Source organism: Podarcis liolepis (genome assembly GCF_965112155.1).
Source record: "Podarcis liolepis genome assembly, chromosome: 12".
Taxonomy (NCBI): Eukaryota; Metazoa; Chordata; class Lepidosauria; order Squamata; family Lacertidae; genus Podarcis; species Podarcis liolepis.
In genome coordinates, this window is record NC_139563.1 from 24,708,253 (window position 1) to 24,721,835 (window position 13,583).

The window sequence follows — 13,583 nt, forward strand, 5'->3', positions numbered from 1 at the left end:
CCATGGATGGGCCAGCTCTCACCAATTCAAAGGGCAAGGGGTGGATCACAGTGACCAAGGGGGAGTGGCTACGCTTATAGCTCCACCATCACGGATCAATACATTTACACATTGCAACCTGAGCATGTAGCTGAAAGTGGGTGAACCTCAGCTACACTCAGGTAATATATGGAACCAGTGCTTTTTTCTGGGGGTACACAAGGGTACACATACCCCTAAACGTTTTGTGAATCTAAGTTTGGCCTCATTGAGGGGCAATATTTCAAACTGGGAAGGAAAATGAGAGTACCCCTAAACATTTTTTTTTAGAAATAAAACACTGTATGGAACTCCTATTTGTACAGCATAATATTAAGAATTTTAGAAGATATTCTAGAAAGCATGTACATATTTAAGGTGGAAACACATGGAGGCTGAAAGTCTAAATTGTCCAGGTCCACCAGTAAATCTATAACAAGGAATTAAAGGCTCTCTGGGTAGGAAGTCAAGCCACAGATGGCAGCTCAAATAGGAAATTCACAAGAAACGCAGAACGGATAATTCAAAATGACCGTTTAGAATCCTGAAACATAATTTGTTGGGCTGACCTTACCTGGGTTACTAGTGGAGCTCAGCCAGGCTATGCTGGCACGTCTTCCAGGACCCTCCTGGTTCCTCCCAGCCTGGAGGGCCTTAAACCATCATAAGCCCTGAAACAGGGACATGGGATGGGCAGCGCAGGAGGGAGGAGGATTCAAGCTGGATCTTAGGACTGTTCCACTCAGTCATGTGACCTGAGAAGCTGGTGGGACCGATGCCAGCAAAGAGGGTGATCCACACCACCCAACATTTCTCCAATGAAAATAGGAACGTCCCATTCCATAATGATAATTTTACTATTTATACCCCACATATCTAACTAGGTTGCCCCAGCCACTCTGGGCGGCTTCCAACATATATAAGAAAACACTAAACATTTAAAAAACTTCCCTATACAGGATTGCCTTCAGACAACTTAGAGGGTCAGATAACTCCATACCCTCCAACATTTCTCCATTGGAAATAGGGACATCCTAAGGAAAAGTGGGACATTCCAGGATTAAATCAGAAACCGGGATGGCTTCTATAAATCAGGGACGTCCCTGGAAAATAGTAACATTTGGAGGGTCTGGGTGATCTAATCACAAATCACAATAGAAGTCGATGGAGAGGGGCTGCTCCTAGGGAAATAGGCCCGGGCCCACCTGGTGACCCTAGCCAGGTCCAAAAGAGGTCTCTGCTCCAAAAGAGGTTTCTGTATCCTGCGGATCTTTGGCCAATCACAAGGCAGCACCTGCAGGTTTCAAACTGAGCATGCTCAAGCCTCAGCTTACCTTACTTCTTGATTCCCATGACATAAATGTTACTTTGCATGTTACTTTGCATCAACCAACATCAGGATTGGGGGGGGGGGCGGAGAATAATACCTGTTCTCCACAGAAGTCAGAGATCCTTTGTTTGTTTCACAGAATGCCTGTGCTTCTGAAAATGTTGCAGATGTTTGTCCAATTAAGTAACAATAGGATCCATGCCTTTTCCAGCCCTATTCAAAAAGTCAATAGACACACATTATTGCCATATTAAGTTCAGGGCACCTAACTTACTTGGAAAGACTTGGAAAGCTGTCTGTGGACAAACACTGGTTCTCTTGGCCTGAAAGCAAGATGAGTGCCACACCTCATAGTCACCTTTGACTGAACTTAACCTTCCAGGAGTCCTTTACCTTTTTTGTTTTTCTACCTTACACAGTTTACTTTAGACTTACTTTCTGGCAATCTGGATTGGCAGTTTCAGCTTCTTCAGAAAGAAATGCCAATGGTTCTCTTTTGCAGATGTAACCAAGTTCCTCTTCACAATAATTATCTGCCCAGTAGCCCCTCTGGAGATAGAAAAGTGAAGAAATATAAATCTCAGTGAAGAAGGACCCACTGCCTTAAATGTTTTCATTTTTTATGTTTGATGTATTTTTGGTCAATGCAAAACTATTGTTGTGCATGCTAGAAAACTGCATTTTGCTGGCAGAATCCGAGACCAGGGAGAAGAGTCGGTGGAAGAAGATTGGAAAAAGTTTAAAGACTATTTACAGAAATACTGTAAAATTAATGAATGTTAGAAAAAGTGGAATGAAGTTATGTGGCTTTAGTAGAAATGTTACAAGGAATTAAGTATAAATAGATTAATAGAGCTTTAAAGAGAAAAATATGGTTTGAATGTGTTAAGACAATTATAGGATAGAAAACAGAGGAAGATGGAAAGGAATTGCTGAAACAATTAACAGAAGTGTCGCTGAAGGAATGGTTGATTCAACCACTAAGAGAAGTTTGTAATGAGATCCTTGAGGGAAAAAGGGCGCCTGAATCGTGGAAAGAGGCATATATTTCACTCATACCAAAGTCAGAGACTGAAAAGACCCAACTCAAGAACTACCGCCCAATATCACTCCTTAATGTGGATTACAAAATTTTTGCAGACATTTTGGCAAAAAGACTTAAAAGAGTTTTGATGGAGAAGATTCATAAGGACCAAGCAGGCTTTCTCCCTAAAAGACACCTGGCAGACAATGTAAGGAATGTAATAGACATTTTGGAAAAGCTAGAGGTGAATATAAACACTAAGGCAGTATTGATCTTTGTGGATGCGGAGAAAGCCTTTGACAATATTTCTTGGAGTTTTATGAAGAAGAATCTTCATGGGATGGGGGTAGGCCGGGGTTTTGAGAATGGTATGGCTGCAATATATTCTGAACAAAAAGCTAAACTGATTGTAAACAATGTTGTGACTGAGGAACTTAAGATAGAGAAAGGAACACGACAGGGGTGCCCGATTTCCCCATTACTTTTTATTTCAGTTCTGGAGGTGTTGCTGAATATGATAAGAAATGACCAGCAGGTTAAAGGTGTGCAGGTCGGAGCTAAACATTATAAGTTAAGAGCGTTCGCAGATGACCTAGTATTGACTTTGCAAGAGCCAAACACTAGTATGAAAAAGGTATTAGAAATAATACAACAGTTTGGCCAGGTAGCTGGATTTAAGTTGAACAAACAAAAAACCAAAGTTTTAGGGAAAAACCTAACAGATATGGAAAAGGAGAAATTTCAAGAGGAAACAGGTTTGACTGTGGTCAAGAAGGTTAAATACCTAGGGGTTTACTTAACATCTAAGAATCAGAATTTGTACAAGGACAATTATGAAAAATGTTGGTTAGAAATCAAAAAAGATTTAGAAATATGGTCAAATTTGAAATTGTCAATGTTAGGCCGAATTGCAGTAATCAAAATGAATGTATTGCCTAGAATGTTATTTTTGTTTCAGACCTTGCAGATTATTGATAAGATGGAATGTTTTAAGAGGTGGCACAAAGATATTTCGAAATTTGTCTGGCAGGGCAAAAAGCCCCGAATTAAATTTAAAATATTGACAGACGCTAAAGAAAGAGGGGGGTTTGCCCTGCCGGACCTGAAACTGTACTATGAGGCAGCAGCTTTTTGCTGGCTCAAAGAATGGATGCTCCTCGAGAACACGGACATTTTGGATCTGGAAGGTTTCAATAACGCTTTTGGTTGGCATGCATATCTTTGGTATGATAAAGCTAACAGTGCCTTTAAAAATCACATTGTCAGAAAAGCATTGTTTAATGTTTGGATAAGATATAAAGATCTATTGGAAAACAAAACCCCTAGATGGGTGTCACCAGTGGAGGCTAAAGCAGTGAAGAAACTCAATATGGAGGTCGGATGGCCGAAGTATTGGGAAATTTTAGAACAGGATGGAGATAAGTTCAAACTACAAAGTCAGGAGAAATTGAAGTATAAAGTAGAAAATTGGTTTCAATATCGCCAAATAATGGAATTTTTTAAACAGGACAGGAAAGTCGGCTTCCAGGTGGAAAAATCAAAATTAGAAACCGAACTGTTAGAACCCAATACTAAGAATCTATCTAGAATGTACAACTTGTTGTTGAAATGGAACACACAGGATGAAACAGTTAAATCGGCTATGATTAAGTGGGCTCAGGATGTTGGACATAACATTATGTCAGCTGACTGGGAATGGTTATGGAACACCGGTATAAAATTTACGGCATGTAATGCCTTAAAGGAAAACATTATGAAAATGGTATACAGGTGGTACATGACCCCAGTCAAGCTAGCAAAAATCTATCACTTGCCCGATAACAAATGTTGGAAGTGTAAAGAGACTGAAGGTACCTTTTATCACCTTTGGTGGACATGCCCGAAGATTAAGGCCTTCTGGGAAACGATCTATAATGAAATGAAAAAGGTACTTAAATGTACCTTCCCTAAAAAACCAGAGGCCTTTCTCTTGGGCATTGTCGGCCAACTGGTGACAAAGAAAGATAGAGCCTTTTTCATGTATGCCACAACAGCAGCAAGAATACTCATCGCAAAGTATTGGAAGACACAAGATTTACCCACTGTGGAAGAATGGCAGATGAAAGTGATGGACTATATGACACTGGCCGAGATGACAGGCAGAATCCGTGACCAACGAAAAGAGACGGTGGAAGAAGAGTGGAAAAAATTTAAAAGTTATCTTAAGGACTACTATAAACTTAATGAATGCTAAAATGTTGTGGTTTTCAGAAGCAAAAGGGTACAGGGATACAAGGTTAGACTATAAAAGAGGACTAAGATGATAAAGATTGGAAAGTAACAATTGGAAGTTGCTAGTTGAATTTTGGGCATTGGGATGCAGAGAGGGGGGGTATGGGGAAGTCCAAGAAAAGAGGTTTATGAAAATATGTTTGAAACTATACGTGTATGTTTGTCATTTTTAGTGTTTGTCTGTTTTTCTTAAAAATTTTGTAAAACCAATAAAAATTTTATATATAAAAAAAAAGAAACAATTAACAGAAGTGGAATACAAAAGGGGAGGTGTGAGGAGGTCGAGGAAATAAGGGAAAGAAAGATAAGATGTTGAAATTGGATTGTGTTTTAAATGGTTTTTGTTTTGTTTTGTTTGTTTCTTTTTTCTTTGTATTGTATTGCATTGTATGTTTTTTCTTTTTTGGTGTTTTGTAGTGTTTAATTTGTTGAAAAACTAATAAATATTATTATTATTTTTTTAAAAAGAAAACTGCATTTTGCAATCGCATGAAATCTACAGTCTAAACCAATGAAGTACAATTACCAAGAAAAAATAATGAGAAGTTGTTAATGACAGACAAACAGGAGTTTGTAGCATTTGAAAATACATTTCTATCCTGAGAACTTAAGGCTAATGTGGTCTAATCCACACTTATGAAAAATTTTAAAAGTCAAAAATTCAGGACTGCATTCATTTGTTCTATTAAAAAATATTTATCTAGGCAATCCAAATTCTGCTATAAGACCAGCTGAATCCCACTCTCTTTATATGCTGTCTTTAACTTTGCAAAATGTATTCTGCAATTTATTAAGGTTAAGAACACCAGAAATGCTTTTCAACTTTTTTGGCTTCCAAAATTTTAACACACAATTTTCACCCAAGCACTGGTGCCAAAGCTATGAAATCGCTTTTTAAAAACGTGAGATTATCAAGACAAATTGTGCCTCTAGCACCACGCTACATGCTATTTTTCTGTTCTCACAGAATTCTAACATACACTCTCCAGAAAAGCAGTTGGCATGTTGGGGCAGTGTTGCAGAGCCACTCTCCTGACCCCAGTGCTACCGCTTACCTGGACAATGCAAAGGTAGCACAGGATAGTTGCAAGTTGGGACACCAGTGGAAGTGCAAGATAGATCCTCAATATTTTATTAGTTCAGTCTTTCACACAAAAATGAATCCAATGGAAATATCCATCATGGATAGGCTGGATGCTGAGGAGTGGTGGGAGGCACTGGCCGGGGAAGCTCCAAGGGAAGAAGGCTCAGAGCCAGGAAATTGGTTGTGGGGCAACAATGTGTGGTCAGAGGAAGAAGAGGGAGCAGAACAGGAGGAAGAGATGTCAGAAGCTGAAGAGGCAACAGGCTTTAGTGAACAGGAAGAGGCTGGGGCAGAGGGCAGTCTAGACTCAGAGGCAGGAGAAAAGAGGGGGCAGGAGACAGAGATGAGGTAGCCTGCTGAAGAATCCAGGGATCCTCCCTCCTCCTTCTATCACCAGCTCCCCTCTCCTCTGGTCTCCTAGAACACAGAGAGAAATGAAGAGGGAGGAGCAACGAGAGACATGACAATGGAGTCTTAGGCTGCCAGGGAAGGAACCTGGAGGGGAGCCTTAGAAAGCAGTGGGAAGGCAAGGAACTTCAGTCCTCGCTACTGGTTCATTGGGGCAAGACCTATTGCGAAGTGTTGCTGTGACCACTAAGACTGAGCTGTTTTGTTTCTTTGAATCAAAGTGAACTTCACTGACATTTGGTGCTTTATTGTTTCATTGCTGACGTACGCCTGACTCCAGCTCCTGACAATATTAGAGGTTTCATATTTTTTACCTCTCCATTCATGATAACACAGTCGCTTTGCACACCATTAATTTGTGTAGGTTTTCCTTTCTGCCACTTGGTGAATCTCACTGTAGAGCCATCGCTCCATTCGTAATACATCGGAGTCTTCTGGTCATTTAGTCCAATCCATAGAAGATCTGTTGGCTCTAAAAACACAAATGTATCTTATTTGTTTGCTACCAGATTTTATTTTCGAAGGTGTTGAACAGAATCCTACCACACACAGCTTTGTGGAGTATAAGTGCAGCAAAAGAAAGTATTCACCACTGCTTTCCAATTATGCATGTTTGAGTATAGCAAACTACACTGGGGACCATCAGTCCAGAAATGCAGAACTACAACTAGACAGCATCTAATGCCCAGCTTTCCCCCAACCTGGTACCCTCTGGTATATTTTGGAGTTCAAACTTCAATCATCATTCCTGATCATTGGTTACGCTGGCTGGGGTTGATGGGAACTTTGGTTCAAAACATATAAAGGTAAATGTAAAGGGACCCCTGACCATTAGGTCCAGTCGTGGCCGACTCTGGGGTTGCGGTGCTCATCTCGCTTTATTGGCCAAGGGAGCTGGCGTACAGCTTCCGGGTCATGTGGCCAGCATTACTAAGCCACTTCTGGCGAACCAGAGCAGCACACGGAAACGCCGTTTACCTTCCCGCCGGAGCGGTACCTATTTATCTACTTGCACTTTGACGTGCTTTCAAACTGCTAGGTTGGCAGGAGCAGGGACCGAGCAACGGGAGCTCACCCCATCGTGGGGATTCGAACCACTGACCCTCTGATCGGCAAGTCCTAGGCTCTGTGGTTTAACCCACAGCGCCACCCACGTCCCTTCAAAACATGTAGAGGGAACCTAATTGGGGAGGGTTGTAGAAGCCAGTGCCATGTCTCACATTTAAATGGCTTATGCCTTGTTGTGCTTCCAAAAGAATATCCCTCCATTGTGTTCTTCATCGGGGCAAGGTCTCAATAACATTCCATACTCACATGTGGTAGCAAAAAATGTAAACATCTTGCTCCCACTCTCATACTCACACAAACATCAAATAACAGGAATGCAGAACTTGCTGGGTGTACGTACGGTAGCCTAGCTGTGAAATGACAAAGCTGTGTTCCATAGTGTTGTGTATACTTAATAAATCTCCACGTTTCCTTCGACAGGACAGCAATGCCCCTTTCCATGTCTTGGGGTGTCTGTTAAGGCGGTAACAATGGCCAGCATATGCAGCCCAGCCATCTGGACATTTAATAGGCTTTAAGCCATCTAAAAAGAGAATAATAATATTTAAGGCAGCATGATTTAATGGATTTAAAAAATAGGAATTATCTGCTGTTACAATGTTATTGACTCACATCCTTAATTAAAATATACAGAATTCAGCAGAGGCAAATCAAGACATCTGTATTAACACGACAGGGTAATCTGTTTCATCCTGTGAATATATTATTGCCAATGTGGTAATCAACAGTCCTTGGGGTCACTCACACTGAATTTGCGTAGTTTTGCATAGTGCAGCAAGTGGGAGAGGCAACCAGTTTGAAGATCCCCTCCTCTACTGAATTAAATTGTGAAATTAAACCTGAAAGCAACATTCCACTTGTGGAAGATAATGAGCCATTAGAAGCATGAGGAAACATGTCATAGGATCTATCATCTTGTTTACCCTCACATCAACTTGAGAACATATCTCCTTTCACCAATATCACAGTAGTTTACATAAAAATATAGCTTTAGCAAGGTTTCTGCAACATATGCCTTTAGACCATGCTTGAGATCTTTCCTGATAGATAACTTATTTTTTGCTACTGATAAAATACCCTCTGGCATCTCAATCCAATGAAACGTTTGGCATGACACTGCTGCAATGACACTGCTACAAATAGCAAAAACCTCCATTACTAGAAATAAGTTTTTGAAATTTAGTTTGGTAAATGAATAGCATTGCAGGACTGGGCATCAGACTTCCCATACCCCAGCCTGTATAATAAGAGACCAATAAGACTGGGTTTTTGGTCAAATCAGGCCACAACTTTATTGAATACAGATGAAGGAGGTTTGGTTTGGGCATGGGGCAATCAAAATACTTCCGGCCCGCCCACCAGAAGTGATGCGTAGGTCAATCCAGACGGGGGTTCCTAAGATTTACATCAAATAGGGTGACCCCCGCAGGGACCGCTGTCTGGGGGAGTGGCTTTGGCCCTGGTCCCGTCTGGTCCCGCAGATATGGCCACTCCCCCCAGATTCCTTTAATGGGATACCCCAGCATTTGGAGGGGCAGGCGGAGACTACAACCTCCCCTCCATCCAAAACAAAGGATTGCCCTAATGCTACAAATAGCAAAAACCTCCATTACTAGAAATAAGTTTTTGAAATTTGGTTTGGTAAATGAATAGCATTCTCGGTTTAATCTCCTACCTGTGGGAATAAGAGAAACATCCAGTGAAGAGTTTCCTTTTTTGCAAATGTATCCAAGTTTCTGTTGACACTTTTCATTCTGCCATTTGCCATTTGTAGACTGCATTGATCCACAGATTTTTTCTGTTTCTGGGGATGGGCTGCCTTTAAGCAAGAGGGATATAAATGATCATTGTTTATGCCCTGTGCTAATTTTATTTATGATTTATTTGAAGACTCCACCTTTAGAATATATCATCATCCGCCTTTAATAAAAACCTTTTTACACACATAGTCAAAATAATATAATTTAAAGTCACTTGCATAGCACAACAGTAAGTTAGCCACTTAACTATAGTCACTCGTAGGTTTTGTAAAGCACTTTTTATTTTTTTATTTTTTGTTTTTAATAAATTTTTATTCAATAGAAGTTAAAATACATACATAATCACAACAAAAGAAAATACAAAAGAGAAAAACAAATACATCTATCCAAGTTAAGGAATTAGAGAATATTTTGTCTCTTTTCATAATTACACTTATTTATACCTCTATAAAATGCCATTCATGATAACACAGTGAAATGAAATGTAAGATACCAGAATAAAGAAAAAGGGAACAAAAAGAGAATAAAAAAGTAAAAAAACCAGATCTTATATGATTTTTTTTCAAAATAGATAAGCACTCACAATACATAGCTATTTCCCATCCACATTTACATTCAATTGTATAATTTCGTCTTGTCCTTATCTACCTTAAACAAATTGTTTCTTTTGAAAGAAAAAAGAAAAAACAGGAAGGGAAAAAAAACCCGACTTCCACCGTTTACGTCACACGTTTTTAATAATCCGTTCTTCAGAGCCTCTGTTCTTCCTATTTTCCCTTTGGGTTTCCTTAATGTCTCTCTTTGTATTTTTTTTAATATTACGCACAAGGTTATTCCAAACACAACCAGATTTTTGTGGTTGAGCCCTGGTTTTGTAAATAATCATTTAAACACTCCCATTGCTTCATAACCATAGTTTTGGATTTTCTCCTTATTATATCTGTCAATTTTGCTAATTCCAGGTACTCGCAAAGTTTCCCCAACCATTCTCTTTTTGTTGGGATGCTTTCCTCTTTCCAGTAGCTAGCAATCAAAATTCTTGCTGCTGTTGTCGCGTATAGAAATAAGTTAATTTTCTCTTTGGGGATATCTTTATCTAAGATTCCTAATAAATATGCCTCTGCCTTTTTTTAATGTGATGTCCTTATCAATTTTTTTATTTCGTCATGGATCATGTCCCAAAATATTTTAATCTTTGGGCAAGTCCACCACATGTGATATAATGTACCTTTTGTTCTGTTACATTTCCAACATTTGTCGTTGTTCCTTTTATTTATTTTTGACAATCTGTCAGGGGTTAGGTACCATCTGTGGTGCATTTTTCTGAAATACTCCCTTAATAAATCACAAGCAGTAAAATTTACATTTTCCTCCCAAAAAGTTTTCCATCTTTCCAGATCTATCTCATATCCCAAATCGTGCTCCCATTTTAACATGTTTTCCCCTTTCGTCTCTTGTTCTAGGGTGGTTTTCATTAATAGTCTATACATTTTTGCAAGTATTTTTTGATCGCTCTGTAGTATTTCCTTTTCTAATTTTGAGGTTTTACTTTCAAATCCCCCCCTTTTTATGTCTTTTTCATAAGTTGCTTTTAATTGATAATATTGTAACAAATTTATTCTAAATGTTTGTAATTGTTCATAAGTTTTTAATTTAATATTTCCATATTAAATTAAAATATTAAATATTAAATAATAGTAAACCACTTTTTATTGTTCTCTACAATCAAGCATTATATAAATGTTATGAAATAAATAGATGTACATGTACAACAGTTTGAAAAGCCTTCGTTAACAATGTGAGAGATGGGTTCTGTCTAATCCCAGCAGGAATTGCTTTCTGGACCACAAAGAGTTATTTTCAAATGCCACTTGGACTATTTAAAAGGAATTACTTTAAGCACTATCCACTGGGTTTTAAACCACCAATAAATCCTTGGAAGTGCTTTACATTGGTGACTGACTGTTAAATGGGGGTGGCTTTCAGTGTCGATCTCATTGTAGATGCTCACTCACCTGGAGACCAATTTAAATATCTAAAAGGATGGTTGCCAATCCACTGCCATCCATTGTCAAGATCCAAAGCGTTCAGACCAATCCAGTAGTAAGTAGATATATCATTTATTAATCCTGTTTATGGAAAAGAAAAATTGGTTGAATTGCATTTTGTTGCCGGGGGTGGGGTATATTTACGATGTGGGGGTGGGGTGGGGTGAAACAAAAAACTCATTCCAACATTACTAGGGTTCCCAGCTTTCCTTCTTGTGCCAAGAAAAAATTAATCAGATGAATGCTTTCAGTCGGCATGCTGGATCTAAATTAAACCGCCTTGTACTGTGTGGGAGGATACTTCAGTATTATGCCATGTAATGTCTGCTTACAGTTTAGACAGCATTTCTTAACTAGCAGAAATCAAATTATACCAATCACTTCTTCAGGCATGCCTTGTTATGTCCTACCTGTCAGGTACGCTTGTTCCTGTAGATCTGTGATAGTCAGTAATTCTGCATTCTGTTGCTGACAACTTTTTCTTGCTTGGTACCATGTTAGAACTGAGAGGTAATTGATCTGGTAGAGATCCCCTGTCCATTGGTTTCTGGTCCAGAATAATTCATCGTGGTCATCTGTAAACGTGAGTGTCAAATCATCAAATTATCAGTGATGAAGCTAAATCTTCCAGTGATGGATATTTGAATATTTATTCATCTCGATGCCACTTTTCAGAATACCCAAAACAGTATGCAGAAATAGAGGTGCTTATGTGATCATGGGGAGAACCACTGGCATTGTCCCTTAATCCTACAAGTGTTCCTGCATTTCGTGTTGCATCCAAGGAAGAAACCAACACATATACATACACATATAAATAACCTGGAACCCCACATGCAATCAGCGTTTTAGATCCTAGGCTAGTTTTTGTGAGTTGGCTTTCTGCTTGTAAACATAGACACCTAATGCATATAAAGGCATATAGAGTCAATGTATGGATGAATGGAGAGCCCTGCGTTACAGGCTTAAATGTCAGTGTGTAAGCACATCCTGAAAACTGCACACAAGCAATTTCAAAATGCACAAATCTTCTGAGACATTTCCCCTCTGCTGTGATTTCCTTGCCTCAAGGAAGGAAACTACCATTGCATGTTTGGTGCAATATCAAAATCTTTCCCTCTCTCCGATGCTCACCAGCAAACACCTAATTTTTGGGATGTAATCTGTCTGCTTCCTTTATTCAGCGACTCTCCACCACAGCTCCGGAACTCAATTTTGATCTGAATGGAACTTCATCCTCCCAAATGAACAACTGCAGGCCTGATTCTGTTGGGGAGCCCTGACATTACGGACAATTCATTTTGCTTCGACTCACAGGGGGGAAGTGTCCCCCACCCATTTCTGCTGTAGTTGCACAATTTGGCAGTGGCACCAGTTTCCCCTTTCTCTTTGTAGGAGAAACTTTCCTCTAAGCAGCAATCACATGGTGGGAAAGTAAGGCCTGAAATAAAACCTTGTTAAGTGTTTACCTTTCCTTGGACAGTATCCTCGTAAAGAGTCTCTATCCACATCTGCAGTTGTTCCACACCAAAGTTGTCCATGTTCATCGTCCTCTCTTATGCACTGAGCATGCCATTTATTCCGATACTTGAATGGAAACACACAGGGGGCTCCAAAACCATTGCCTCTTAAGGTATACAGAGCTGAAAGAAATTGGATAGATACCAGTGAGAAAACGGGATAGATACTGGTGAGAACAGAATTAGGCAAAGCGGAAATGATTAAGACAAAGTCCTCAATATAAGAGCTCCACAAATGCTCAGATACACACAGGCACTTTTTGTGTCTGTCAGTTTCCACCATCCATGGAGTTTTCAGCATCCATTCCTTTGCATGCTTGGAGGAATACATGGATGCACCTTCCACTTCAACTGAAGCGAACCAACACCTGATATCTCCAGGTAGGGGTGGGGAAAACTTGTGTCTGAAATCCAAATGCTATCCAATTTGGGTTGTTTATTGACATGATTTGAAGTTATGCAAGTAGCATCATGTCTATTTTCACCCCAGATGCAACATGCTTGAACTGCATATACAAGCTGATCATCAAGAACAGATTCTCTTAATCTTACCTTCATAGCCCTTGGAACACAAACTGTCTGTCATTCCATAGATCTTCCAGGTACTGGTGGCTGCTTTAGACAGTGTAACACGGCTTTGGGGGCCACTTTCAGGATTTAAAAATAAGTCTTCCTGTTTGAGAGCAAGGAGGCTCTCATTTCTGCATTCCCATTTCTGAAGTTCATTCGTCTCATTGCAGGGGGAGAGGGTGAGTGCAACCAGGTTTGACTTGGACGGCACTGCCAGGCATAACTTCACTGCCATGTTCAAAATCTGGTCATTGGAAACCCACTTGAAATGTTGCCCCTCATTATCCTCATCACAGTTGTCCACAATGATGGAACCAGATTTCTGAGGTTGTATACAAAGCTTGAGGTTTTCATTATGTATCAGAAAGCTGCCACTGTCTGTAAAATTAAGAAAAATAACAGGAACATGGAGAGAATGTTTCACATACCTTCCAATATGACAACTGCTGGTAAAATGATAATACAAGGATTCAGAATAAGAG

At 39.6% G+C, this 13,583-nt stretch overlaps 1 protein-coding gene across 2 annotated transcripts in view; it reads right to left on the minus strand.

Annotated features, from left to right (window-relative positions):
• The window catches only part of LOC310689628 (macrophage mannose receptor 1-like), a 53,242-nt gene that overhangs the window by 39,210 nt on the left and 449 nt on the right, over positions 1 to 13,583 (minus strand). For both annotated transcript variants that reach the window (XR_014517563.1, XM_083467368.1), the window contains exons 2-10: positions 13,084 to 13,479; positions 12,481 to 12,654; positions 11,422 to 11,586; positions 10,979 to 11,092; positions 8,879 to 9,022; positions 7,544 to 7,726; positions 6,450 to 6,607; positions 1,784 to 1,897; positions 1,446 to 1,561 (exon numbers count right to left, since the gene is read on the minus strand). Coding sequence is in view for 1 of the 2 variants with exons in the window: in XM_083467368.1 (XP_083323494.1) it covers positions 1,446 to 1,561; positions 1,784 to 1,897; positions 6,450 to 6,607; positions 7,544 to 7,726; positions 8,879 to 9,022; positions 10,979 to 11,092; positions 11,422 to 11,586; positions 12,481 to 12,654; positions 13,084 to 13,479 (1,564 nt within the window). In the remaining variant the exon portion in view is untranslated. The remainder of the gene's footprint in view (positions 1 to 1,445; positions 1,562 to 1,783; positions 1,898 to 6,449; positions 6,608 to 7,543; positions 7,727 to 8,878; positions 9,023 to 10,978; positions 11,093 to 11,421; positions 11,587 to 12,480; positions 12,655 to 13,083; positions 13,480 to 13,583) is intronic.